This window comes from Populus trichocarpa, chromosome 11 (genome assembly GCF_000002775.5).
Source record: "Populus trichocarpa isolate Nisqually-1 chromosome 11, P.trichocarpa_v4.1, whole genome shotgun sequence".
Classification (NCBI taxonomy): domain Eukaryota; kingdom Viridiplantae; phylum Streptophyta; class Magnoliopsida; order Malpighiales; family Salicaceae; genus Populus; species Populus trichocarpa.
The window spans coordinates 15,669,691-15,696,396 of NC_037295.2; the positions used below are offsets into that span (position 1 = coordinate 15,669,691).

At 33.5% G+C, this 26,706-nt stretch overlaps 4 protein-coding genes across 9 annotated transcripts; 2 read left to right on the forward strand and 2 right to left on the reverse strand.

The window, feature by feature from the left end:
• Nucleotides 1-1,722: 1,722 nt before the first annotated feature.
• On the forward strand, nt 1,723-5,065 carry LOC18103383 (uncharacterized). 6 transcript variants are annotated; one of them, XR_008056757.1, is made up of 7 exons: nt 1,723-1,916; nt 2,562-2,626; nt 2,748-2,777; nt 2,891-3,773; nt 3,994-4,233; nt 4,355-4,416; nt 4,620-5,065. XR_008056757.1 is itself a non-coding variant. In XM_024580937.2 (6 exons), exons 1-5 carry the CDS (start codon nt 1,875-1,877, stop codon nt 4,225-4,227), a joined length of 1,254 nt encoding a protein of 417 aa, XP_024436705.1. In that variant the 5' UTR covers nt 1,723-1,874; the 3' UTR covers nt 4,228-4,233; nt 4,620-5,065. The 6 variants fall into 6 exon arrangements, 3 of the variants coding, with proteins under 3 accessions (XP_024436705.1, XP_024436704.1, XP_024436701.1); XR_002976744.2 differs by having other exon boundaries at nt 4,623-5,065; XR_008056756.1 differs by having other exon boundaries at nt 3,994-4,416.
• A 2,103-nt stretch (nt 5,066-7,168) lies between these two features.
• LOC7460859 (uncharacterized) lies at nt 7,169-7,906 on the reverse strand. Its single transcript, XM_002317494.4, has 2 exons — nt 7,637-7,906; nt 7,169-7,458 (listed from the first exon to the last, which is right to left on the reverse strand). Exons 1-2 carry the CDS (start codon nt 7,772-7,774, stop codon nt 7,246-7,248), a joined length of 351 nt encoding a protein of 116 aa, XP_002317530.1. The 5' UTR covers nt 7,775-7,906; the 3' UTR covers nt 7,169-7,245.
• A 3,577-nt stretch (nt 7,907-11,483) lies between these two features.
• Nucleotides 11,484-13,839, forward strand: LOC7462365 (uncharacterized). Its single transcript, XM_002316899.4, has 2 exons — nt 11,484-12,294; nt 13,227-13,839. Exons 1-2 carry the CDS (start codon nt 11,839-11,841, stop codon nt 13,584-13,586), a joined length of 816 nt encoding a protein of 271 aa, XP_002316935.3. The 5' UTR covers nt 11,484-11,838; the 3' UTR covers nt 13,587-13,839.
• An 8,649-nt stretch (nt 13,840-22,488) lies between these two features.
• LOC7460860 (vesicle-associated protein 4-1) lies at nt 22,489-25,829 on the reverse strand. The gene is made up of 7 exons (XM_002317495.4): nt 25,100-25,829; nt 24,915-24,985; nt 24,490-24,571; nt 24,252-24,370; nt 23,179-23,256; nt 22,971-23,090; nt 22,489-22,876 (listed from the first exon to the last, which is right to left on the reverse strand). Exons 1-7 carry the CDS (start codon nt 25,368-25,370, stop codon nt 22,823-22,825), a joined length of 795 nt encoding a protein of 264 aa, XP_002317531.1. The 5' UTR covers nt 25,371-25,829; the 3' UTR covers nt 22,489-22,822.
• Nucleotides 25,830-26,706: the final 877 nt, after the last annotated feature.

Sequence of the window (26,706 nt, forward strand, 5' to 3'; positions counted from 1 at the left end):
GACTTTTTTTTTTTTTAATTTCAAACTTTTTTTTTAACTTCATCCCCCAACATTGGTTTTAATATGTATAAAACTTTATAATTGTTTCAATTTTCTTTTTATAGAATTATCCTAGTCTTATGACTCAGGTTATGAGTTTTGCAGGTTAGCCGTGTTGACCCGAGTCAATTTTTTTAATATATATATTTTTTTAATTTTATCTTTTAACATTGAGTTGATTAAGAATCAAACTTTATAATTTTTTTCAATTAGCTTTCTATGAAGTTACCTCGGTTTCATGATCTGGATCACAAGTTTTACGAGTTAGTTGTGTTGACTTGGGTCATTTTTTGGTCAATTTTTTTAATTATTATTTTTTCAATTTCATCTTTCAACATTGGGCTGATTGGTAATCATACTTTACAATCTTTTTCGATTTTTCTTTGTATGAAGTTATCTCAGTCTCATGACTTGAGTTGCGAGTTTTGCAAGTTAGCTGTCTTGACTCGAGTTATTTTTCTGTCCACTTTTTATTTTATTTTTTTCAATATCATTCTTTAACATTACTTTATAATGTTTTTTGATTCATTTTCTATGAAGTTATTCTGATATTCTAACCTAAGTTTTGCAGGTTAGGTTAACTCGGGTTGATTCAGGTTATTTTTTTTTGTTTTTCATTTAGATCTTTAAAATTGGGTTGATTGAGAATTAAAATTTATAATTTTAATTATTTTATTTTTATGAAATTATCACGGTCTTATGACCCGAGTCATTAGTTAAGTCGGTTAACTCAAGGTTTTTTTTAGTTGGATTTTTTTAAAAAAATCTCATTCTTAAATACTAGGTTGATTCATGAGAATTAGGCTTTATAATTTATTTTGGTTTGTATTCTATGAGGTTATTCCGGTCTTATGATCCAGGTCACGAGTTTGGTCGGTTGATTCAAGTGTTTTTTTGTGTTCTTTTTTTAATTTCACCCTTCAACATTGGGTTGATTGAGAGTTGAGTTTTATAATTTGTTTCAATTTTTTTTATAAAAGGTTATCATAATTTTATAATCTATACTTGACAGGTTAACTCATGTTGATCGATTTATTTTTTAGTAGAATTTTGTTTTCAATATTATATTGATTGAGAATTGAATGTAATAAAAAAATTATTTATTTTTTATAGGGTTATCAGGATCTCATAATCTGAATGATAAATTTAATAAGTTAACGTGAATTGATTCAAGTCGATCTAAAATATTGTAGTTTTAATATTTAAAAAAATACTATCAAGTTTAAAAAATAAAAATACTATCAAATTTATCACTTTCTTTCTGTTAATTTTTGTTCATTCTTAAAAACCGACTTTCTATCCTCCCTGATCCTTATCAAACATGGTGATAAAGGATAGAACAGGGAGGGAAAAAAACATTTAAGAGAATATTCTTTCTAATTCGTATGCTATCAATGTCTCCTGATTAGTCCTTCATGTGACAAAAGAAACCAGCGCGAGAGGCTAGCTTTTATTCCTCCACTTCAATATTTCAAAATTTCCCAACGGTCGAATTACTTGCCCCGTAAAAACCAGACTATTACCTTCCCACCTTCCTCACATAGCAGATCTCGACCGTAAAATTTCGGTATACCCCAACTAGTCCACCAATCCAACGGTGTATGACTCACTCAAACAGAGATCAAAGGCACCTGTCTTGTCACGTAAAATAAAAACACAGTCGTTTTAAGGCTGTCCACAATGGGAATTTTGTTAAAAAACAAAAAAGTGGAGAGAGAGAAGCCGATTAGACTGGAAATGGAGAGTTTGGGTTCTTTTCAAGAATTCAATAAAGAAACACGAACACTGTGATTTTTTCTTTGAAGAGCTCTTCATCACTTAAAAAGAATCCGTAAATGGCTCTTGTAAATAACGCCAAGGATCACTGGGCATTTCTGGTAAATCTCTCCTCCTATTTTCTAAGGGATTTTTATGGGGTTTACGAGTCTTTTTCTTCTCTTTGACAGGTTTTGATTGAAATTTTGAGGATTTTTGCCCCTTGAATTTGGTATCTTGGTAGTATCTCTGATAATGATATAGCAGATCTTTTATTTCTTGTATATTTTTAATCTTGGAACTTTATTTTCATTTTTTAGTGGATTTTTTTTTTCAATTTGATTTCTAGTAAATTTTTTTCTTGGTTTTTAGATTTCATGTGGAAAATTTGTTACAATATATATATATATATATATATATATATATATATATATATGTATGTATGTATGTATATATATAATGTTGATTTTGGACTTAGCTGTCTCAACTGAATTGATTTGAGTATAATTTAGTGCAAACAATTACAGTTATTTAGTGTTTTTCCATCATTGGAATATCTTGCATTATATGGTTCGGAATTAAAATTATTGGATTTCTTTTCAGAATTTTTAGGCTCAGTTGATTCAAGTTTCGTTTCATTTTCACATTGTTTAATAGCCGCGGCTGTTTGTTTGCTAATGGTGGAGTTCATAATTTATCTGGATTTTAATGCATTCTTTAGGTACACTTTTTTTTTAATTTTGTTATGCTTGTTGATCAACGTTTAGGAAGAAATTGAAGCACCAATGTGGGTGGATTTCACAATAGAAGAAAAGTCTAACTACCAAGATGTGTGAGTTCCTCACTTCCTCTCTATGTTATGAACTACCATTAGAATTCCATGTTTTTTCAGAATTCGGTAAGAGAAATTCTGTATTTGTGATACCAATACGTTTCTTTTTTCCACATTGCAGAGATGATAAGTGGTTTCATACTAGCCATCCGTAAGCATCTTTATTTATATTTCTTTTTTCCATATTTAGCAGTGGGTTTTTGTTTGTGAAAATCTAAATTACAATAGTGATGTTCATTAACAACTAAAACAATATGATTACAGGTTCCACCAGTGTACTTCTCTCCGGTTAAAAGCTGCGTTTGCTCATTCTAGTGAGAGGAGTATGTCTTCAGATTTTGAGTTTAAGGGACCATCTTCCCCGAATATTCCATCCTCTGTCTCAAGATCAAGGGGAAAACATTATGCAGGCATGAAATGGGGAGGAGGTGAATGTGATCTTTCAATGAATAAGAAGCATCCAGTTAAGGTGTTAAATGATAAGTCTTCAAGGGTGAATTCAGAACCCAGTGATGAAATAAAACCAAAACTAAGCTTAGCAAATTCTAAAGGAACTTCTAGGTCAAAATTAAGTATGGTTTCTGGGAAGAGCTTCACTAGAAATGCTAAGGAAACTGATTTAAAAGCTAAATCCGGTCAAGGTGGTAGTGAAAGTAGTTTGAATTCTGGGATGGCTATGGTAAGTGATAGCAATACAAGTACTGTTACATTTGGGAGTGATCATCAAGCACGGCAAGGGAACATGGAAGTATTAAGTCGAGGATTTGATCACACAAGTGGGCTTCTGTCTGCTGTGAGGAATGGTCTTAGGAAAAGCTTTGTTACAAGAAAAGCATCAAGGGTGGAGATTAATGATGAGAATAAACAATTAAGAGATCGCAAGTCTTCATCCAGCAAATCTAGTGTTGGATCGTCTTTGAAACCTGGTCATGATGTCAAGAGCTCAACAATTACATTGATGAGGAACAAAGAACAAACTCCAGATAGCAGAAATGTGGCAAGGATGACTGAAGCAGCAAGGAAGAAAAAAAAAGATTCTAACATGTCCAAGACTTCGGATGTTCGAGTTAAGGAGGTCTTTAATTCTAGGAAGGGAGCTATAAGTAATGTCTCAAAATCAGCTCCCCAAGAAGCTCTGAAATCAAAGGTTAGAATTAGAATTTGTACAAATTCAAGATATGTTGGTTACAAAACATTTTTCCAAGTACAGAAACTTTTGGATTTTTGACAAAGTATGTCTAAAATAATTTATTACATTCTATCTTAACACAGCAATAGATTGCCAAGATGAGTGATACTTTTTGTAGAACTTTTCATACATGACATCATAATGATGGGACAAGTTGAAATTGTTCTAAAATTCACAGGTTCAGAAACAGACCATCCGTGTAACAGCATTGGCCGAACATAGAGGTAACAAGCAACACTCGTTACCTGGTACTGCAAAATCTAAGGAGAAGGTAAGAGTTAGTAGGCTCAACAAAATGGTTGCCCCTGGAAAAGAGAATGTGATGGGAAAAATGTCCTTGAGCCAAAACTGCAGCAGAAGAGGGACTAAACTGAATGTGCCACAAAAGGGTGACAAAACGGTGTTAGTTTGACAAATGGTACAATTTGTTGATCATCAATTTTCTGTCCTCAACTTTGATTTTTTTTTCCCTGAAAATTGCATAGTCGTCTACGGACATATGAGGTTCTTCAGCAATTCATGAGGAATTTCTTTCTCAGGGAGTATTTCTTATTGGAATTGCATGCAGAGCTTTTAGTCCTTAAGTTCTATTTCGCAAGCGGTAAGCGTGTCTTTCTGTCTGAAAGGAATGGAATGTCTTTAAACAAGAACCGATGCAACATCCCTTTGAAGATGTCTCTGTTTTTCTGTCTGAAGATGTCTCTGTTGGATGGGTGTCATTTTTGTGGCTCTCTTTTGATTATTATTTTTTTGGTACTATATGCAATAGTTTTATACAATCTGATTTTTCAACATACTATCTAGCAGGGAAAAATCAGCAGCCCAGGCAAGGGGAAGCATCCAACAAATGCGATTCGGAGGGTCTACCTTCGATAAACAAGCATTGCAGGACAGTTTTTGTTTGTACATATATTGCCAACGTAGTCTCATTAACATAGAAACGTGGAATTTCATTCAAGCTTTACCAGATTCAGAGGCAAATTTTGTTATCATGCCTTTCTACTGACCATGCCTGTGGCTTTCTTTCGTACAAGTGCTCTTTTATCTCAGGCTTTGTTATTTGAGCATATACGAATTGGTGGTCTCTCTTCCTTGCTTCAATTTCAACTAACAAGTACGGAAATTATTGGTCATGTTGACAATGTGATATCCAGTTTTTTGACACCTGCGTCAATCAAATTGATTTTTATTAAACGAATTGATGTTGTTATCTTGCAGTTTAATATATGGTGATTAGCCGCATTTTTTTAGCAGATAACTCTTTTAACAGGGTTTGAACTTCTGAGATCCACCAAGCTGTGTCATTTCAGTGATCTTGCAATTAAATCAAGTAACCCCTCTATTTCTAACATAAATTTGGAACGCACCAAGCTGTGTCCAAAGTTCTACGTTTTGGGGTATTATCAGTAGAACATTCGGTGCATAAAGTTCACCTCTCTTCCTCCTGCAAAGAAAATTAAGCCAGCAACCCCAAAAAATAAAATTTCAATAAGATTGGAAAGAAAATACATGATTAGGAGAATTCCGTAATGGTTTTTCTATACATCAGTGTTTACTGTTGTTATTTCCCAGAGCCCTTCATCATATCACATGTTTCATCCTCGTACAATATTTTCTGTTTCTTGGGTATGTTGTTTTAGACTACAGTGTTTTCCTGAATGGTTCTTGATAGTGTATTATTGCTACATCCTTTCCAGATTATCACCGGACACTCATGTTTGCATTTTGCCTTTTTACATTTTTGGCTTTAGGCAAAATGTTCAGAGACCATGAAACTGTTGGTATAAAGAAAGTTCTTCAAGATAAGAGGCATAAGAACCGTGAGTTGCAAACCACTCCAATGTTGTCTCTTCAAGGCATTGCTTCTTTCCAGCAACGAAGAAGGATGTGCTTTATCTTAATCTGGTTTTTGAGTACGTTCCTGTCTAATCTGTTCATCGTGTGATTAATTTATGTCGAACTTTATACATGTTAGATAAAGAGCTATCCAATTGAATTGGGATTTTACAATGGGCTTCTAGCCCATGAAGATTGAAAGGAAAAGATTGCTGAGCTTCCATTTAATGGACTGTGATCCAAGTCCAATTCCACATTCATATTCAGTCCAATTATATTTGGGCTTCGCATATATTCTGGTCTCAAATTACAACTTGTTTCGAGAATCTGTTTCAGGTGCCACTGTTCCAACATATGGATGATATAGTCCTAGAGAACTTTTGTGGCTCTGTAAAGTCTCTCATTTTCACAAAGGGAGAACTTGTAAGTTCCTGTTATTATCCAAAGCCATGACTCCATTTTGAGTGTCTAAATTTATTATACCATAAACGTTTTAGCATTCACTTGGCATCATTAGATGTAAAAATCCTGTACACTAACCATCATTATGAAATTTGGGCTGACCGTTGACTGGGCCCTTAAAATCTTGATAAGGTTTCAAATTATAAAAATCCGAGTTTATAATTGGTTAGGTCAATCCAAAACCTAGGTGACTTGATATAATTTAAGTGAGACTCGAGTTTTTTTAATAAATTTAAAAAATATAAAATTATTTTATAAGTACTTAGCCTCACTTTTTTTATAGTCTATTTCCACATGAATTAATTCTTTAACTTTTTAATGTGAGATAACTATATATAGTTTACATTCATATAGATTATTTTATAAATTTTTAATCTGATAATTATATATAGTATATATCCAAATGGATTATTTTTTTAATATTTTAATGTGAGATACTTTGAGTTCCTTGTAGGTTACGAGAGGGCGACCCGGTGATGGTGTCAAAAGTTGCTGTATGTTAGGCCCTGGAAACTTCAGTGGCGATGAGCTCTTATCACGGTGCCTAAGAAGACCTTTTAGAAAGACCTTTTTCTACAGCTATTGATTTCTTTTAAAGAACCAACACATCCACACGAAAATATGGCTGTTATTTTTTATTTAAAATTTATTGTAATTATTAGGATTAAAAGAAAAAAAACCCTCATCAAAGCATCTTTTGTCTTGTATCAAAATGTGGTCATAAGAACCCATTCCCTGATCCATCCACACAGTTCCCTCGTCCCATTGCCAAAACTGGTTTGTCTCTGCATGATTCTTACTATTTTACTTGATTTATCCAATCGGGTAGAAATCTTCCATGTGATGCTCTTATATTTCTTCTTTACCTTTCGTAATTGTGATCCCTGATTTTCAAGAGATGCTAAAATGAAATAATTTCTTTCAGCTTGCATTTTACATTATGATTATGATTATGATTCTGATAATCGCTACAACTCTGTGTGTAAACTTGATCAAGTTCAAAAGAGAACCTGTGCAGGCCAACGTAATTAAGAAGAACCAAAGACAAGAGAGGCTAATAGCGAAGAACCTGTGCTTTCTTCTTTTTCATTTACAAGGCGGGTTACCAGAAAAGCAGAACAGTAAAGGATTATCAAGCTTTCATTGTATCTAAGGTCCCTAATGGTTCTAAGGGTTCAAACTGATTTTTCTCAGGTTCTGGATAACTAGCAGAGCCCCTGAAGAGCAAGATTGAAAGGCTTCCAACCTGAAAATATATGAAACATCCAAAGCAGTGAGTTACAAATGAACCAAAATCTCTTCCCACAACGCAATGCCACCCTGGTCCATACATCCTATCGAATTCCTGCATCAAACACAAGCACAAAACCCACTTAAATAAGCCTGAAAATTCAAGTTTCACATTCTATTTGCAAAACTTGTATGTTTAAATATTCTTGGTACATGTGTGCTACCAAATTCCTGCATGCGCGCGCGCGCCCACAAAGACAACATGCATGCTCCATATGCATCTTATAGCTCACCTGTTTAATAAAACGAGCTATGTCAGTGGCATCAGTGGCGTCAAAGAAGTCGAGGGCTTTGGCTGCAAGATCAAGGGCATCTTGTTGCATGGTTTGAAGCATGTCAGTCTCACCAATGACTGCCTTGCCTTCTAGCATGGCTAATCTGATTTTTAGTTGAATATAAGGCTTTCCTGAAGGAAGAAATTGAGAGATAGAGATGTCGGTAGCTAAGAAATGAAGAAAAATGGACCAATTGGATATTGGACAAGGTCTAGATACGAAGTTCTAGAGGTGGTGATGATGGGGATTTATATTGAGCTGTGAATAAAGGGGTGGCGCTAGTGGGTCAGCCACGTATAGGATCCCTTCTTTGTGGTCAGTAACTAAGGATGTGGGATTATGCCATTGGAATATTTGATCTTGATGAGCTTGGTGGACCCTTCTACGCAAATGACCCAATCTTGATTCTGCTACAAATTGTATAGCAAATTAGATCATTGAATATGCCGAGTAATATTTAGATATTGCTAATGAGATTTTTAGTGAAAAATAAATAAATTATGAGGTTTGAGTCGATGTTATCTAGTTAACTTTCCGGATCCAAAAACAACATTAACAACCTATAAAATATAGTTCGATTCAAAACAAATTTCAAGATGATAATTGTTTTTAATATTAAGATAATAATATATTGGATTGACTTGGGTCAATTCAGGTTAACATGTCAAATTCATGATCTGATTTATGAGACTGTGATAACACCGTAGAAAATAAATCAAAATAAATTATAAAACTTCATTTCCAATCAACCTATTGTTGAAGGATGACATTAAAAAAAGAATAAATTAGAAAAGGACCTAAAAAAACGACTCGAGTTGGCTTGTCAAATTTACAATTTGGGTCATAAGATCAAGATAACCCTATGGAAAGAAAATCAAATCAAATCAAATTACGAAGTTCGATTCCCAATCAGTTCAATATTAAAGAATAAGACTAAAAAAGTATAAAAAATAACCCAAATTAATATGTCAAACCCATGACCTGAGTTATGAGATCGAAAAAATCTCATAGAAAAAAAATCTGATTTAACTCGGATTAACTTACCAAATTCACGATTCTAGTCATGAGACTGAGATAACCTTATAAGCTTAATTCTCAATTGATTTTGTCGGACCTAATATTGAATGATGAAATTTGTAAAAATTTTAATAAAAAAATAACAGAAAAATGAGCCAAGTCAATATGGGTTAACCCGCTAAGCATTATTCCAGGGTTACGAGGTCAGGATAACTTCATAAAAATCAAACTGAAATAAATCATGAAATTCAATTCCCGATCAAATACAATATTAGATGATGAAACTGGAAAAAAAATCAATTAAAAAAAATTGAGTCAACTAGATTAATTTGCTAAACCCGCAACTCTAGTTATGAGACGGAAACAATCCAATAAAAAGCAAATCCAATATTGAAGGATATAAGACCGAGATATATAACCTCTTAGAACAAAAATAATAAAAAAAAACATGATTTAACCGGGGTTAAAATACCAAAACTCGTAATCCTGATCATGAGATCAAGATATCCTTATAGAAAACAAATTAAAACAGATTATGAAACTCAATTTCTAATCAACCCAATATTGAATGATAAAATTAAAAAAATATTTAACATAAAAAGTAACTTGATTCAATCCGGGTTAACTCATTAAACATTATTCTTGGATTATGATACTAGAATAATTTAATAAAAAATAAATAAATAAATAAAGTTTAATTTTTAATTAACTAGAAAAAAAAATTTAGAGCTGGGGAAATTACTATTCATTACTAAAGTAACTTGTTAATTGATGATGATGATGATGATGATGATGATGAAAAAGAAGAAGAAGAAGAAGAAGAAGTGGGAAAGTTACAGGGAGGTTTTATACAGGGCAGGATTCATGCAAGATTACAAAGATTTTAGGCCGACATTTAGCTCAGACAGGTGGCTGGTGATTTGTGGCCTGTCCATGGGATTTTGCCAAGTGTCTTCTGACAGGATGTCAGCTCACGGTGGTTTTTGTCTAGTTCTCTCGCGGTCTATTATATATCTGAGATTGATTGTGAAGTTTTTGTTGCTTATAAAAATCATGCTAGTGTCGTGTTAAGCATGATTTAACTAACCAAGAACATGAAGCCTCGAGAAGATAAATTTAACTGGCATTTTATGTGTACTGGGAAGTAGAATACGCTGCTCTAGAGAAATACAAGCACGTCTTCTGATTAAATCCCTTCCCCTGAAATAGACAACGCAGTGAGTGCTTTTCCGGTGAGAAAATTGCTGGGAAAGGAATTGCAAGAAGGAAGGCACTGTGTAGAATCTGCTGGAGCCGTGTAGCTGGCTGGCTAGCCAGCACAGACCAAATGTCATGTGAAGAATGTTGGTTATGGTTGATGAGCAAAAGTATTCATGTTTAATGATCCCGGTGCACCGGCCGTGTCTTGTCATGAGGGGAGCAACACTTAAGACAACTAACCTGCGCATGACTGACTATCTAGAAAAAGTCTATGGAGTGAGATAGATTCTTCCTGATACGTTCTGGTTGAGAGAGATTGGGCGGTGCTGTAGCTATAAACCCAGGCCACATGCTAACAATCAAACATGCAGCTAGCAAGTTCTGTCACTTCCGAGTTGGCAGCATTTGGCTAACAATATAAAAGTCAAAATATAAAAGTCACAACTTTTTAGTAGTTGTTCAAATTAACTTTAAATTCATACGTTTGATTTTTATTTTTTATGTTATTTTTTATTTTTTGATTTTTGATTTTACTTTTCAAGTTAATTGAATTAAATTAAAGTAACTTTCATAAAATTTAATTGAAAAACTAAATTTAATAAAAACAAGTTGGAATTTCAAATTTGATTCATTGGATCAGATTTAATTATAATATCAAATTCTTAGCAACTAAAATATTTTTTTTATATTTAATTTTTTTCAATATAACCCACAGAACATAGCAGCATGAAAAGTAAACTAGTTAGTGCTTAGAGATCACATTTTGTAGTATATCCACATTATTTATTGATGAAAATAAGTACAGAAAAATTTACTCATTCAAATTAGTCCGAATATATATCCATTATGTTCAATTAAATTATACTCACATTTCATCTTATATACAGAATCAATTACACCAAAACGTGGACTAAGTTATATTTGACAACATTTGACTGCTTCATCGAAGCAATGTCTAGTTATTTAACAACTTAAAAAGGTTATTATTGATGGCAGTTGTCGGTGGCCAGTTCCAAGCGATCCCAGCTAAACTGGCCAGTTCAGGCGGTGGCTACATTTTGTTGAAGAAGAAATCAATCCAAACAGGTACAGAAGTCCACTTGGCATTTCGTTCATTTGAGAATACGGTTAAAATTATGTTTTTTTTAAATTTAAATTTTTTTATTAAAAATTATATAATTTTAAATTATTTTGATGTCTAATCTTAAAAATAATTTTTTAAAAATAAAAAATATATTATTTTTATATATTTCTAAATTAAAAATTCTTTTTACTATAACAATTCTAAAGACACAATCGACAAAAGTTTGCAAGCGATGGCAAAGAGCCTCAGTGCATCCACTGGCCTAATTGGGATCCACTGAGCCCATCCGAGACCTGTCAATGTTAACGTAGCCATAAAATTTTCCAACATGTTAACGTAGGCAAAAAAAGGCTGAGTTGTTGTGCCGTCCCCTGTCTTCACCATTTCTTTACATCGAAGAATCCAATCCTTGTCAAAACAACCTTCCCCATCTTCTCCACTATGGCTAAGCTAATTAAAATATGGAAATGTTGTTGCCATGCCAACTCCCTCAGTGCTGACACCCAACCCACTTCTGACAAATTACAGCATGTCACCGACTTGCACGAACCGTGTCGCCGACGCTGAAATCACCAACCAAACCATGACATATGTACTTTTCTTTTGAAAAAAATAATGTAGAAATAAAAATGAAAGCATCCTCGAACGTGAAGACCAACAAAAATATTCCAAGAGTAGAGCCAGCTTTTCTTTCGCCTACCTTCTCTCTTAACCACAAAATTTTCTCACCCTCCCTGTGATTTCTTTCATTACACCTAATATCTTCCCTTTCTTTACTCTGCCTCTCTTGCATTTCTTTCTTTCTCTTTTGTCAAGGCAAACCGGAGGACAAGGGACTGCCGTGCCGCATCATAACAATATGGCACCACGTCTCTTATCCTGCTTCGGCAAAAGAAATAGCGATTCCTCTTCAAAAAACCAAAACCATGCAAATGTAACAGTTGATGTATCAGCGGAGGAGCAGCGCCGTGGAGGGGCTGTGTTGGTGGAGCTGTTTTCTTCACAGGGATGTGCAACATCCCCGGCAGCTGAATTGTTGGTGTCAAGGCTAGGGAGAGGGGACTTTCAACTTGAAATGCCTGTTATTATTTTGGCTTTTCATGTCGATTACTGGGATTATATGGGGTGGAAAGACCCTTATGGGGGTAGTCAGTGGACTGTTAGACAGAAGGCTTACGTTGAGTCTTTGAAGCTTGATACAATGTTTACGCCACAAATTGTTGTTCAAGGGAGAACTCAGTGTGTGGGAAATGATGAGGAGGCTTTGCTGTCTTCCATTGTCAATGCACCAAGGTTTCCTTCTCCCACATTTCAGGTTAGTACTTTTTTTTATATATATTAATTACCTCTTTTCCTCCGTCTTTTGCCTCGGACTTTTTTGCTACTTTTGTTATTTTCTATGCCTGTAGTCATGGATCTTTGTAATTTTTTGTGCAATGGGGCTAGGTGATAGAGATACATAAAAAAATAGCCCTGCCCAAAATATATAATTGTGACATGCTTTTTAATTAATCAGTAGTTTAGGAAATGTGATAATTAATCATGAAATAAGTAAAAAAAATGATGCGCATTATAATTAACATGGTTTTTTTTTGGCTATCATGTGATATAGATCATAGATTGCAAATTGTTGTTCATCATTGTTACAAGTCTGCTTGAGTAAAGATTGTCAACAAAACAAAGGAAAATTGGAAGTTGATCTCACCATTCAAACGTCGTGACAATGAGCGTGCTAGCAATATTGTGAGAATTAGAGAAATGACAGGAAATTTCTTTTACAGAACATGTTCAAATAATTAAAACTAAACCCTGCTAAGCTTTTCCAGTGATCTGAAACATCAAAATCTTCTTTGCTAACTCCTTGAAAAAATCGGTTTCAGGGATCTAGATGTTCTAATTCGATTATATCATTTAGGAATCTAGTTTAAAATTGCCTGACGAATTTTGCATTTGTTTTGTTAGTAAAGTGACCTTGTTTAGCATCATCTGTGTACCTATGAACAACTACTTTAATGGCAACAGAGGAGCTAATTTGTAAAATGACAGCTTTACCTGATGGTGTTTGGGTGGATGTGGCATCATGGCAATGCCATCTCTTCTTTAAAACATGAACCTGATAATCACTGAATATTGGGATGTTAAAGTAGTACGATTCAGAATGTAAAATCAATCCTCAAATTGAAAAACACTAAAAATGTTTGTAACCTTAAACTCTGATCATGTATAACTGCAATCCTGTGGTAACAGGCAACATTTCTAAGGCCTACAACAGATTCCTTGCAAGTCTCTATGTCAGGAGCTTTAAGGGCTAAAGTTGACCATAATGGTGTCAATGTCATGGTGGCTCTGTATGAGAGTGGATTGGTGACAGACTGTCCCAGGGGAGAGAACAAAGGGCGTGTCCTGTCAAATGACTATGTTGTTAGAAAGCTTGAAAAGCTCTGCACTGTCAAAGACATCTCTGCCAAGAAGACAGTTTCAGGAACTGTTAATTTTGCTTTATGGGAAGGCTTCAATAGCAGCAAATGTGGTATTGCTGTCTTTGTTGAAGACAGCTCCCATCAAATTTTTGGGTCACAGAGCATTCAGTTCCCGGATACATTATGAGACATTCAGACTGAATCAACGACGATATGCTGGCTATGATCAACCTCGGACTTTTGTGTACAGTATGTGTTAGATAATAATTTCTTTTTTCCTTTCGTTTTTTGATCTTTCTATAATTTTTTTACTTGCTTTACATGTGGTAGGAGATGGATAGAGACATTTTCGCGGTTTGCTGGTATAAATTGCTTCATTGATATCTTTGTTTCTGTGGGAAAACGGAATTGAAAAATTGGAACAAGTTGATTGCATTGTATGATTTTGTTGGCATCTAATTACTTTCAAGTAGTTGCAGATATGCTATATCCATAATAGCATTATAGACTTTGCTTTACCTGGACCATACTCTTCTGAGTCGCAGGGCTAGAAATATTCCTTTTGTCTTCACTATGAAGATTGTGAGGTCAGGTAATAGCTTCCAATGCAATCTTGTAAAGCAGAAATCAGAGGATTTCAAGTGTTAAATTCGCAATGAACTCAAAAAGCAATCTTTATTTTTAGTTCTTGAACATCAACAAGACCACTAGGTTTCTTCACGGAGAGATTTTTTCTGTTCTGGAAAGTTCAGAAGAGAGAAATTCTTTATCAGTGCTTGTGTGAATTTAGATGTTGCCTTCAAGGGCTAAAATTTACGTAGAAGTACATCTCCTGGGGTTTATAGACTTTTATATTTGGATATTTATATAGAACACTCAATTCCAGCCCCAACAACTCAAATAAAACACCATTCTCAATGATTTCTCTGCTGCCTGATACTTCTCATAAGATGTTTTGCCGCTTTCCCTTCATGAATCAAAAGAACTGGAGAGGGGTTTAATTTGCAGCACTCCGTTTCTCTAGAAGAACTGGTGATTTGGGTATGATCATATAACCTTTGAGCCCAAATGCAGCTCCTAGAGTGAAAACAACGCAAGCTTTGTTCGTAAGCCTCATTCTAAAAGTTGGTCGATAACATGTTTATTTTTGTATTTCAAAAAAAATTTTAAAAAGTTTAAATTTTTTTTCAACTTTAAATTAATATTTTTTTTAGTGATTTTAGATAAAATTTTATTATATTTCTGAATGAAAAATACTTTAAAAAATAACTGATACCACATTTTTAAACACTCAAATTAAGATATCTTACGCTTTAGTGTAGAGTTCTACTGTAACTGAGAAGGGGATTATATAGGCTATAATGGCCAAGTTGTGTCTAAAGTAGCAGGTGAGATGTGAAAACCCTGGAAATTTATAATTTAAATATATAAATGTGTAAACCCTCATCATGTAAACGTAAGACTGAAAGTGATAATATTTCAATGAGTGATGGAAACCAAGATTAGAAATAATAGATAAATAATGATATATAATGGAAGAAATGATCTTCATAAAATGAATTTTGATTTAGAATTCGTAAGGACAGAGAAACTGGTAACGTGTTTTGATGGATAAAATAATGAGAAAAATGACAAAATATTTTTAGAAAATAAGTTATGAACCGATCAATTTTACATTAGGAAGCAGAGCTCTCAATCCAATTATCGGATCGGGATGAAATTTTGCATGAAGTCTATTAATATGTTTTCCTACCTTGGTTAAATATCTCATCCCAATCGGAGTTTGGTAAAGACTAGCGATTTAAGCAGAAATAAACCAGGTAGTTTACATGAAATACAAAATAAAATACATAAAGGCATAAATGAGAGATAAAATTGTAATTATGGAAAAAAGATGCCTATAAAACTGCAAAGAGACCACCAGTTAAAAAAAAAACAAGAAGAAGAAAAAAAGAAGAGAAAAGCGGATAAAGAGAGAGCTCCAGATTTTGGAGAAAACCAATAATTCTCCGGTGGCTATATCTCTGGAATCCACCGTTGGATCATGCTGTGTTTTGGATATGTTGTTCTTATTACACTCCTCTACTAAATTACCGGAGGGATTGGAAGGCACCCTATCCGTTTGACAGAAATCATCATCGGAAATTTCATGGAAAACAAAAAGGAAATGCACCTGAAGGGCAGTTCGGTCGCCGGCCGATTTCTATCTCTTACACCGTTGGATCATGCGTATTCTTGGATATGTGGTGCGCCTAGATGTTTCCTACATTCTGGACGGTGGAGATTGGAAATACATTCTCCGGTAAGGTTTCGTGCATGTTGAACAGTAGCTCGTCCATTTTCAGGTAAGCTCGGTTTTATTCAGATCTAGGCAGATTTAACCGTTGGATCATTATGATTTTGAGATATAGTATGCACAACTCTAGGATATGTAGCCTGACCGTTGGGTTTAAAATAATAATTGGAGGTTGATGACTTATTTGTTTTTGAATCTATAGCTAGTTTTGGCAAAATGTAGTAAGCTTGATTAAATACATGTTTTGATGAAATTAGAATTGTGTGGGTGTAGGTTTTATAGAAGATGTAATGGTAAAATATGTTCTTGTTATTAGTATTATTATAGATTAATTGTGTATTCTTTATATGAGGGGAAGAATGATTATTGTGTAAGAATAGCAAGGAACATTGTTATATGCACATGTTGATTGAATAGAAAGCTAACTTACTATAGCAATGTTCCTTACTATTCTAACAACAATAATCATTCTTCCTCTCATATAAAGAATACACAATTAATCTATAATAATATTAATAACAAGAATATATTTTATCATTACATCTTCTATAAAACCTACACCCACACAATTCTAATTTCATCAAAACATGTATTTAATCAAGCTTACTATATTTTGCCAAAACTAGCTATAGATTCAAAAGGCAATAAGTCATTAACCTCCAATTATTATTTTAAACCCAACGGTCAGGCTACATATCATAGAGTTGTGCATAATATACCTTAAAATTATAATGATCCAACGGTTAGATCTTTCTAGATCTGAATTAAACCGAGCTTACCTGAAAATGGACGAGTTACTGTTCAACATGCACGAAACCTTGCCGGAGAATGTGTTTCCAATCTCCACCGTCCAGAATGTAGAAAACATCTAGGCGCACAACATATCCAAGAATGAGAATGCTCCAACGGTGGAAGAGAGAGAAATAGGTCGGCGACCAAACTGCCCTTCAAGTGCATTTCCTTTTTGTTTTCCAGGAAATTTACGATGATGATTTCTGTCAAACGGATAGTTTTCCTTCCAATCCCTCCGGTAAGTCAGTATAGGAGTGTAATAAGAACAACATATCCAAAATCCAGCATGATCTAACGGTGGATTCCAGAGATATAGCCACCGGAGCATTATTGATTTTCTCCAAAATCTGCAGCTCTCTCTCTATCCGCTTTTCTTTATTTTTTTTCTTCTTCTTCTTCTTCTTTTTTTAATTTTAACTGGTGGCCTCTTTGCATTTTTATAGGCACCTTTTTCCATAATTACAATTTTATCCCTCATTCATGCCTTTATGTATTTTATTTTATATTTCATGTAAACTATCTGGTTTATTTCTGCTTAAATCGTTAGTCTTTACCAAACTCCGATTGGGATGAGATATTTAACCAAGGTAGGAAAACATATCAATAGACTTCATGCAAAATTTCATCCCGATGCAACAATTGGATTGAGAGCTCTGCTTCCTAATGTAAAATTGGTCGGTTCATGACTTTTCATAAACAATCTAGATTTTTCTTGTTCAATCTTCACAAAAAATCATATCAATTATCCTTCTAAACCTTTAAGGTCATTTTATTATTTTGTAATGTATTCATTTTAGGATTTCCACCTTTATTTATTTATCGGGCTTATTACCGTTTCAAAATAACATCACTGATTTTTAATCGGTGCTTGCACCTTCAGTCCTACCATTTTCATTGCACTATCCTTTATTATAATATATTCTTTATTACCTCACTTATTTCCTAAAAATATTTTGTCTTTTTTCTCATTATTTTATCCATCAAAACACATTACCAGTTTCTCTGTCCTTACGAATTCTAAACCAAAATTCATTTTATGAAGGTGATCTCTTCCATTATATATCATTATTTATCTATTATTTCTAATCTTGGTTTCCATCACTCATTGATTACCGGATTGACTTTGGCAACCAAGATGGGTTAGCCAGATTTCTTGGGTAATTAAGAAAATTACCGGGTTTATTGGTTAACAAGGAAATTAACTGGATATGGGGTAATTCGTATGGAATTACAGGATTTATTGACTAACAAAAGAAGTTAGCTAGAGGCTGGGTAATTCGTATGGAATTACCAGATGTACTGGTAACCGAGGAAGGTTAACCAAATGTGTGGGTAATTATATGAAATTACCAGAATTATTGGCAATCGAGATGAGTTACCCGAATAGTTAAGTTTTGAAAACATTATGTGAATTAATTGATTGAAGTTAGAAGTAGTAAATTCTAAATGTTATGAGTAAAATAATTAATATATGATTAAGTTATTGAGTAAATTAATTAATGTGGTTATTGGGTAGACACAATGACTTGGAGATTGGAGGGGAATTGATAGATAATTGGTTACCATAGTGTTGGTGGCTAAGGATACATTACAATGATACTTAACACCATAATGATGGTGGCTAAGGGCATAAATTGATACTTGACACTGTGATGAGGGTGACCAAGGTTATGTGAAGGATGCTTAGTGACCGTAGTGTCGATAACTAAGATTGTGTGCAAATGATATTTGGCAACCGTGGTTACAATGCATATGAAGTTAATAAGAAAAATGAAAGGGGTTTCATCGGTGCTGATATTTCTTAAATTGATTAGTCTAGCCAATATTAGAAGACTAATGATACTAATGAGATTTATTAGTTTCGGCGATTACCTTCTAGCAACAGATTCAGAAAAGGGAAAATATTGATTAGTTATTCCAAAAGAATGAGATAAGCTAATGATACCAAGAGAGGAATATCTTGGTATCAAGTGAGAATTGATTTATAAGGAGATAGTGTTCGCAAACCGTTGAGTTGTGTTGAGATTTCCAAGATGGAATTATTCTTGGCAAATGAGATAGGATATTAGATGGATATTGGTAATAGATGGAAAATATATGTTGTAAAAGAGGTTTATGCCTAATTTTATATATCAAAAGAAATTTCGTAGAGATTATTGTCTGTCATTGTTATTGCTTGTTACTATCTTTTATATTTACGTGTATATGTTAATTTCTATTTTCAGGTCCATCAGGGTCGCGTCAATGGTAATACTAGTTTAGTTATCTTTTGCTTATGAATTATTTGTAAATTAAAAGACTTATCTCCTAAAACTTGAGATGTAATTTTAATCCGTAAATTTGAATGTATGTCTTTACTCTAATGGTTAAAACTCTTAGTACCTATTTGACCATGCATATTTATAGTATGTAATTTTAATCCGTAAATTTGAATGTATGTCTTTACTCTAATGGTTAAAACTCTTAGTACCTATTTGACCATGCATATTTATAGTTGAAATTGAATCTTTTATTTGAACTACATTATATGATGTTATTGAATAAGATGTGTTGTGTTGATGATAATGAGTTGGGTTAAGACCCAGGATAATTGGGTCGTGATTTTAAGTTATGAGATGTGAGATATTAGAAGTGTAAACAGGGTATATGTCGATAACTTGGGACCTACCAATATAGGGAAGACTCTGCCGAAATTTTGGTAGAAATTTTGGTGGAACCTGTATATCAAAAAAAAAATTACCTGAAAATTTCCAATATATCATGAAAAAGAAAGTAGAAAAATCGGGGTTGTTGCATGGCAAGGTTCCTTTTCATTTGAAAATGAATTATTATAATTATTATAAGAAAATATAAATGATGTAAGAAATCGCTCTAGTAATCCAAAGTAAAAAAAAGATGAGCAAAATGAACCTAACAATTAGAAGCAATATAGTCTTTTCATATGGCTATTGGTCATCAATATATTTATAAGGGATAGATAAATCTTTTTACATTTTTTATGCACAACAAAATGGCTATATTGTTTTTAAAATTAATTTTTTTATAAAAGATTGATGTCTAGGGGAGTTCTTTCAAATTTTTAAAATGAGTGAAATGATTTATGTCCTATTTATTTGTTGGAAAATAGTTTCTTTTTAGATAGTGGTTTTCATAGAAAGTAGATTCCTAAAAAGTAAATTATTTTCTTATATTTGATAATATCATGAAAAATAAGTTAGAAAATACTTCTTAGTATGTGGCTATTCCATGCAAAATGAGAAAAAAAAATAACTTATTAATACTTTATTTTTTAAAATTTATTAAAAGAATAGAGACCAAATATAGCAGATAAAAATGTTGAAGGATGATGAAATTGAAAAAAACAATAGCAATTTCATAAATTGTTTCAAATAAAACAAATTGCAATAAAATAAAATGAGGATCAAACCTGATAGATAAAAAAATAAAAAAAAATAAAAAAAATAAGAACCAAATTTAATATAAAAATCAAATTAAATCAAATTGGGAGCCCAATGGTAAGGAGCTAATCAGAAGGATGGACGCAGAAAATTTAAAAAATATTAATAAAAAAAAATATTCAAAATAAAATATATAACAATCAAAATATTAAGGATCAAATTTGATATAATTAACAAATAACAATAACTTCGGAAAAGTGTATTTCGTCCAAAAATAAAAAAGAAAATAGCTTGCTATAAACCAAGTCAAATGTTTTTTTGACTATAAAGTATTTTTCATTGACCAACTTTCTTAATAAAAAAAAATATAGAAAAATTTGGAAAGTGGTTTCTAGAAAACCATTTTCCATGAAAAACAATGCCCCTTAAATGCCCTTAAAAGTGGATTTTTCTTTAGCTTACATCCAGGGGTATTTTTGTATTTTTACTTGATTTTCTTTGTTGTTATTAGGTTTGTTTATGGACAATTTTTTAATTTAAAAATATGAACAGTATTTAAAAAAGAAGGTGGTTGACCTTTAAAGTGCACACGTTAGCGCGTGGGTGGTGTATGCAGGATTGTTCAGTGACCAAACGCTGCCTTCCACAGTGACATTTGAATCGTCTCAACATCCCTCCGTAATGAGGCAACATGTGTGACCAACGACCATCTGATTTGGCAAAGATAACATTTTTTCTCTTCTTTTCTCTCTCCTCTTTAATCTTCATGTTTGTCACTTCAAGATTATTATTCTTTTGATTACTATTTGTTTTACTTTGGATAACTTATAAATTTAGAATTCTTTTCAATTTCATCTCCCTTAAATTTTTTTCATCTTTCAAGTTTGGTTCCCATTCTTTTTATTGCTATTTGTTATATTTGAGATAATTTTTTAGATTGATTTTTTTTTTCTAATTTTATCCTTTAACATTAAATTGGTTGAGAATTGAGCTTTTTTTATTTAATCTAGGTCTAAGATTTCACAGGTTGTGAGTTTTAGAGATTGACATAGTTTTAGAAAGTTTATATGGGTTTGCTTTGTTTTTTCTTTTTTTTTAAACTTATGTTTTTTCAGTTTCATCCTTCAATATTTATTTAATTGGAGATTGAACTTCATTGGTTTTTTTTATTTTCTTTCTATATGATTTTTTACTAGTTTTAAAAATAATTCGGGTTATCTTGGGTCTTTTATTTGTCATTGTTTTTAAAATTATCTTTTTTAAAATATATTTTTTAATTAGTTTAAACTAATTGATTAAATATAAGTATGAGATGTTGACTTCATGATATTTTGAAAAGGAAAGACTTTTTGTATTTGGTAGACATCATTTTATTGGCATGAATAATCATTTGATTAAATAAAAAGATTTTTCAAAGAAATAAAATTATTAAACACAATTGCACATGATTCGTGTTGCAAGATTAAATATTTTAATTTACATCAATTTCTTGATTTTTTTTCAATTTAGTCTTTACTTATCATTAACTATTTAATTTTAATTAGATGCATACATAATTTTTTTTTTATTTTTTATTGGAATCTTTTATGAGAAAATACACGTTGAAAAGGCGTTTATATTATTACATTTTCTGAAAAATAAAATTATCCAATAAGAACATATCAAATAGCTAGCATATGCTATTATGTGTTGTCATCGGTATCCTCCTTCTCATGTTCTCTTATTCTTTTTTTCTTCAATAAGTACTCGTGGGTATTTCTCATTGTGCGTTTCTATCAAATAAAAGTCCCCATTCCCTATAATTTAGCAATTAAATTCCTCTAGATGTGGGTTTTTTTTAAAAAAAAAAAACCTAAATCAGTATACAAGGGTAAGAGCAGATTTCTATTTTTTCCAGAATGTAATTGCAGATTGTTTCTTACAAATCTGTAATTACAGATTGCAGATTTCTAATTTTGCCATAAATTTTACATAGATACAAAGTTATGGCCTATTAAGTGACTTAATTGCTTCTTAGTTCCGATACACTTCAGCTACAAAAATGGAAAAAGCTAAAACACTCTCTCCTTTCTTGAGGACAGCGACTTAAAAAAACAAAATACAAAGCCAAAAAGGTAGGAAAATGCTCCGTTGCCGGGATTTGAGAGCCGAGTATCCTAACCAACTAGACTAGGCATCATCTTATTCTTGTCCAAGTGGAAGCTTTCAGGCAAACTTTGGATCTCAGTGGGTGCCTAGCGCCTAGTCTTACAGGATGGGAAGTAAAGAGCTAGCAAGCATACATAGTTGAGGAATCAGGCTAGTTTAGGAAATCATGAGAATAATGAGAACGTATCCACCCTTTTCACAGAGCATAAACGCGCAGGCATAAGGTGGAAAAGAGATGGTGTTAAAATAGCAAGGAAAGCATCCCTTCGCCGGAAAGTTCAGGTCACTTATCGCCGCACTAGATAATCTAACGGCATGCCATACAGCAGAAAAAGATATGACGTTGCTGTTGATAAAATGCAAGAACCAACTTAGGACAAAATTAGCTTAAGACAGTGAAAAAAAATAATCATACGAGCCCAATATGATCTTCATGATGGCCTAACAAATGCATGTGATATCTAATAAACAAATGATTATTGACCAAATATAACTTCCAATACACAAAGCCTGCACAAATCTGAGCAACCCATCCCTAAATTATACCAAATACGATTGATTTATTTCCATTGCAAAACAAATCCGCTATGTACACATGTAGAAGGGCAAGCCCATCCCTAGCACCCTGACCTGACCTCCATACCATCCATCAAACAAATATCGGCATAACTACATGATTTTCTCCTCTTGATGGCACCTGACTGCCGACTCAACCCCACCTCCCCTAGCCCATTAGTCAAGGGGCTGAATTAATACAACTTACAGCAAAGATCAGACCGCATACCACACCTATTCTGCTGCTTCAACGTGTTGTCGAGCCAGGTACTTTTCTCGCCGCTCTTTCTGAAGAATAAATAGTAATGAAGGTGAAGAAATTGTATTATGACATGAAAATCATAAAAACTGAACACTGTTAAATCAGAGAGAATATCCATACCCATTCATCTATCACGAGACCTTCCCCCACAACACGGGGCCCTGTGTCTGGTGGAGGTTTCTTGCGTGCTTCAAGAGCAGCCTCTGCTTCAGCCAACTGAAGCTTCAGTTTCTCCATTGCCTTCAGAGAAACAATCTCATTCTCATTTTTTAGCTTTTTATCGTGCACATAACCAACAACTGAACACAGAAATACAAAATTTACATACAGGACTAGGATGCTCTGCATCTAAAAACACAACCCGCAATATGCGCTCAACTGTTACTTGATCCTTTTGTTCATCAAACTGCAAAAGGCAAGGTCAATTTGGGTTCAAGAAATGGAAGAGGCATAAAAGAAGTAGAAGCATAAGGAATATTTATGAGCAGTCTCTGGCAGCTCCAGAATTATCACGTTTAGACGCACGCACATAATTTAAATGCAGATAATTCCAATCACAGTTTTCCCTGTCGAACATGACAAGAAACAAACGCCAGCTTTTCAGAAAACTTTGGAAAAGATATTGGAAACTTGACAACTCATCCCTTTTTTAAACATTTATGTTTGGAGTTCTTTAAAAATCCTCCAATACATGACAATACTGCACAGCCGTGTAGTTGCAACCCAACTACCATAACAAACCTTATAAATGAGGCTCTTGTAGGACCTAGATTGAACATCAAGGTTATTTAAAAATCTTATATTCAATCAAACTAAGCTGCAATATAAATAGGCAACAAACAATTATTAAGATGGTTAAAAAATTCAACTCCTCAGTTCTCACTTGTTAACTAGTGATGCTCATAGGTAAGACTTTTTTTTTCAGAATTATGTTTCTTGACCTTGCTTGCACTCATTTGGCATCTTCAACTATGAAAATGAAAAACAGACCGCGGCCGTTTCTATCTCCAAGCCACTAATTTTATTTCCATGGATATAATTTTTTTTTAATTCATTAAATTATACTCGCCATGGAATAAGAGTTCACTGAAAATCTTTGAATCGCACAACCTCATGAACATTTATGAAAACCCATTATATGCCACAAATGCCAATAACCAAAGTTTGTCAGCAGTAAAGCTTCCAAAATTGCATGTCCGAACCCTGAAAAAGTTTATCCCAAGGCATTACGGCAACAACCAAACATTAACATTTCTCCAACAAAAAAAGCACTGGATTTTTCATTTTATTTCAAACTTCAAAAGTGAAACAAAAACTATTGATATGAACAGCTATTCCTCAACACCAAGTATAATACAGAGACAGATTGTGATAGAAAAGGCACAACTCAACATGACGTACCAGTTCAGGCACATACTCTATTCCTCCCTTCACTTTCAAACTCACAATCTTGAATTTAACATTGCTCTTCTGGTCCATTTGTTTTGCATTGTTCTCCGGTTGCTCCACAAACTTGAAAACTATCCATCAAAATATAAAATTCGAATCAACAGAATAAACAACACAAAATACTACCAAGAGCTAATAAGCACATCACCCCTTGAGACACAAACAAATGGAATGATCATGAGTAAATTACCCGTCGCAATAAGGCTCTCTCCTGGAGCAAGGATACCACCGGGTGGACGCATGTAACAGCTCTTCGGTGCAGTTGTTTGAAACTATAACATCACATATAGATATCAGTTAGATAGTTCAACAAGATCGTTATCAATGATCACAAGTCAGAACACTAACAAGCATAAACTCAGGTTTTTTTAAAAAACAATTCAATAAAAAATTCACATTAAATCAAGAATAAAAAAAAATACACACAAAAACAAATTACTACAGGTAGGGCACCAGCGGAAAAGATCCCATTCAGTGTACTGACAAAATATTTAAAATAGACAAAAATTAAAATAACACCTAAAATGCAAACCACAAGGTTAAATTTAATTCGTATTATTAAATAATGTAATTAACCTCTGTGTTATAATTATTAATTTTAACAAACAATGATACCTTAAAAGCAACATGAGACTTGCTTCTGTTTTTTAACCTTATCGCACTTCTTACTTGCTTCCCGGGTTCATCTATAATAATAATAACATTAATTAATATTAAAATAAATTAAACAATAAAAATAGCAAAAAAAAATAGTTGACAAAAGTGAAAGTCAACAGGGAGAAGATTAAAACGCAGCGTACAAGGGAAGTAGAGATTATTAGCAGGATCAAGCCGGAGCCTTCGCGGAGCAGGTAAAAGCGATCGCGCAACAGAGGACACCGTTGTGGACTTCAAACCGCTGCTATTAACCGCCACGTGTCGGACACTGTTGCCGCTGCCCTTGTGACTGTGGTTAAGGTTTTGTGTAGAAGAGGAAGTGGAAGAGTTAGTCGCTGTTTGCCAGAACGGACAGAGCCTAAACAGCTTCATGTTGTGGTCGCCGTTAGTTTTATTCCGGCCAGACACCCCCATCTATTACCGGAAACTCCACGTGGCCGGTAACCAAAAAGACTATCAGTTAGTTATGTAGCTGTTCAGCAAGAGGAAGGCGAGCCTGGAACGAGTTTTAAACATGGGTGTCGGATTTGAAATGGTTTTTGTCTAAATTGAGATTTTATATTTTGGTTCTGGAGTCCGTGCTTTGGTGTGGTTGTACGCAAGGGTAGATGCGGGATTGAGAAAAGGTAGAGGGGGTATATTAGGTATGAAAAGTAGCGGAGGGTGATGGTGGAGGGGAGGGGCGTTAATCGAGCTGGTGATGAGAATCAATGAAGGGAAAACTAAATTAGGTAAGGTTAATGTTATGGCATTTACGGTTGTCGGCTACGTTTGTTGGCGTGGTGAAAGGTTGGTTGGGGATTAGTTGGGCAATTAATTAGGTGAATAGTGACATTCTTCCGGTGGGCGTGCTTCTGAATATTTAATGGCTTCCGCAGCTAAGAAGCTGTCGAATGGCTTTGCCTCTGTGCTATAAATAACACTATCCTAATATGATGATATTTGTCTAAGTTATCATTAGAGTGAGATTAAAGATTTGCTTACGAGTGTTGTGGGTGATTTGTTGCCTAATACGCTAATACCATCTTCCTTTGCCAGAAAGGAAATGAGTTTCCCTCATACTTCCCTCTGTTAAATTATTAAATACTTTTGGTGTGTTGCTTTTTATTAAATAGTACAATTCATTATGATAATTAATTATATAAATACCTTTAAAATTATCTCGTTAGCAATGAATTACACCACCTATGTGGAATTGGTGTTTATTAACATGTTAAATTAGATTCAACTAGGTAAGTTGTCTCCGTGTTGCCAAGAGCTACATCTAGAAATGCACGTTACTTTTAATTATAAGACTATTAAAAAAATGTTTTTTAAACATGAAATCAAGAACAACAGTACTAAAAAATATATGATTTTTGCCCCGAGGCTTCTGGCCCAGCGGTCTTGACAGGGTTTCTCTGCCTCTGTCTCCTGGGTTCAAGCCTCAGTGTGCACGTCTGTCACCCCCGCAGTGTTTTACCTGTCTGCTGGGCTTGTAGGTGTTCAGTGGGTCCGGGAATTAATCGTGGTACGCGTAAGCTGACCTAGACACCCCGGTTATCAAAAAAAATAAATTATATGATTTGGCTTTTAATCAACAAATAAATAACATGCAAAAAAATTTACACAAACTGTCTCATTATATTCCCTTATACTTCCCTCTGTTAAATTATTAAATACTTTTGGTGTGTTGTTTTTTTATTAAAAAGTAAAATTGATTGTAATAATTAATTATATAAATACCTTTTAAATTATCTCGTTAGCAATG

Bases quoted from the DNA above. Each gene is read 5' to 3' on its own strand.
- LOC18103383 (XM_024580933.2), top strand. From the start codon at position 1,875: ATGGCTCTTGTAAATAACGCCAAGGATCACTGGGCATTTCTG. The intron at 2,627-2,747 runs GTGAGTTCCTCA...TCCACATTGCAG, and splicing joins AAGTCTAACTACCAAGATGT to AGATGATAAGTGGTTTCATA. The intron at 3,774-3,993 runs GTTAGAATTAGA...TAAAATTCACAG, and splicing joins AAGAAGCTCTGAAATCAAAG to GTTCAGAAACAGACCATCCG.
- LOC7460859 (XM_002317494.4), bottom strand. From the start codon at position 7,774: ATGCTAGAAGGCAAGGCAGTCATTGGTGAGACTGACATGCTTCAAACC. The intron at 7,459-7,636 runs GTGAGCTATAAG...TGTTTGATGCAG, and splicing joins TAGCTCGTTTTATTAAACAG to GAATTCGATAGGATGTATGG.
- LOC7462365 (XM_002316899.4), top strand. From the start codon at position 11,839: ATGGCACCACGTCTCTTATCCTGCTTCGGCAAAAGAAATAGCGATTCC. The intron at 12,295-13,226 runs GTTAGTACTTTT...CTGTGGTAACAG, and splicing joins TTCCTTCTCCCACATTTCAG to GCAACATTTCTAAGGCCTAC.
- LOC7460860 (XM_002317495.4), bottom strand. From the start codon at position 25,370: ATGGGGGTGTCTGGCCGGAATAAAACTAACGGCGACCACAACATGAAG. The intron at 23,091-23,178 runs GTATGTAAATTT...GTTTCTCTGAAG, and splicing joins ATGCAGAGCATCCTAGTCCT to GCAATGGAGAAACTGAAGCT. The intron at 22,877-22,970 runs GTATGGATATTC...TTTATTCTTCAG, and splicing joins GTCTCGTGATAGATGAATGG to AAAGAGCGGCGAGAAAAGTA.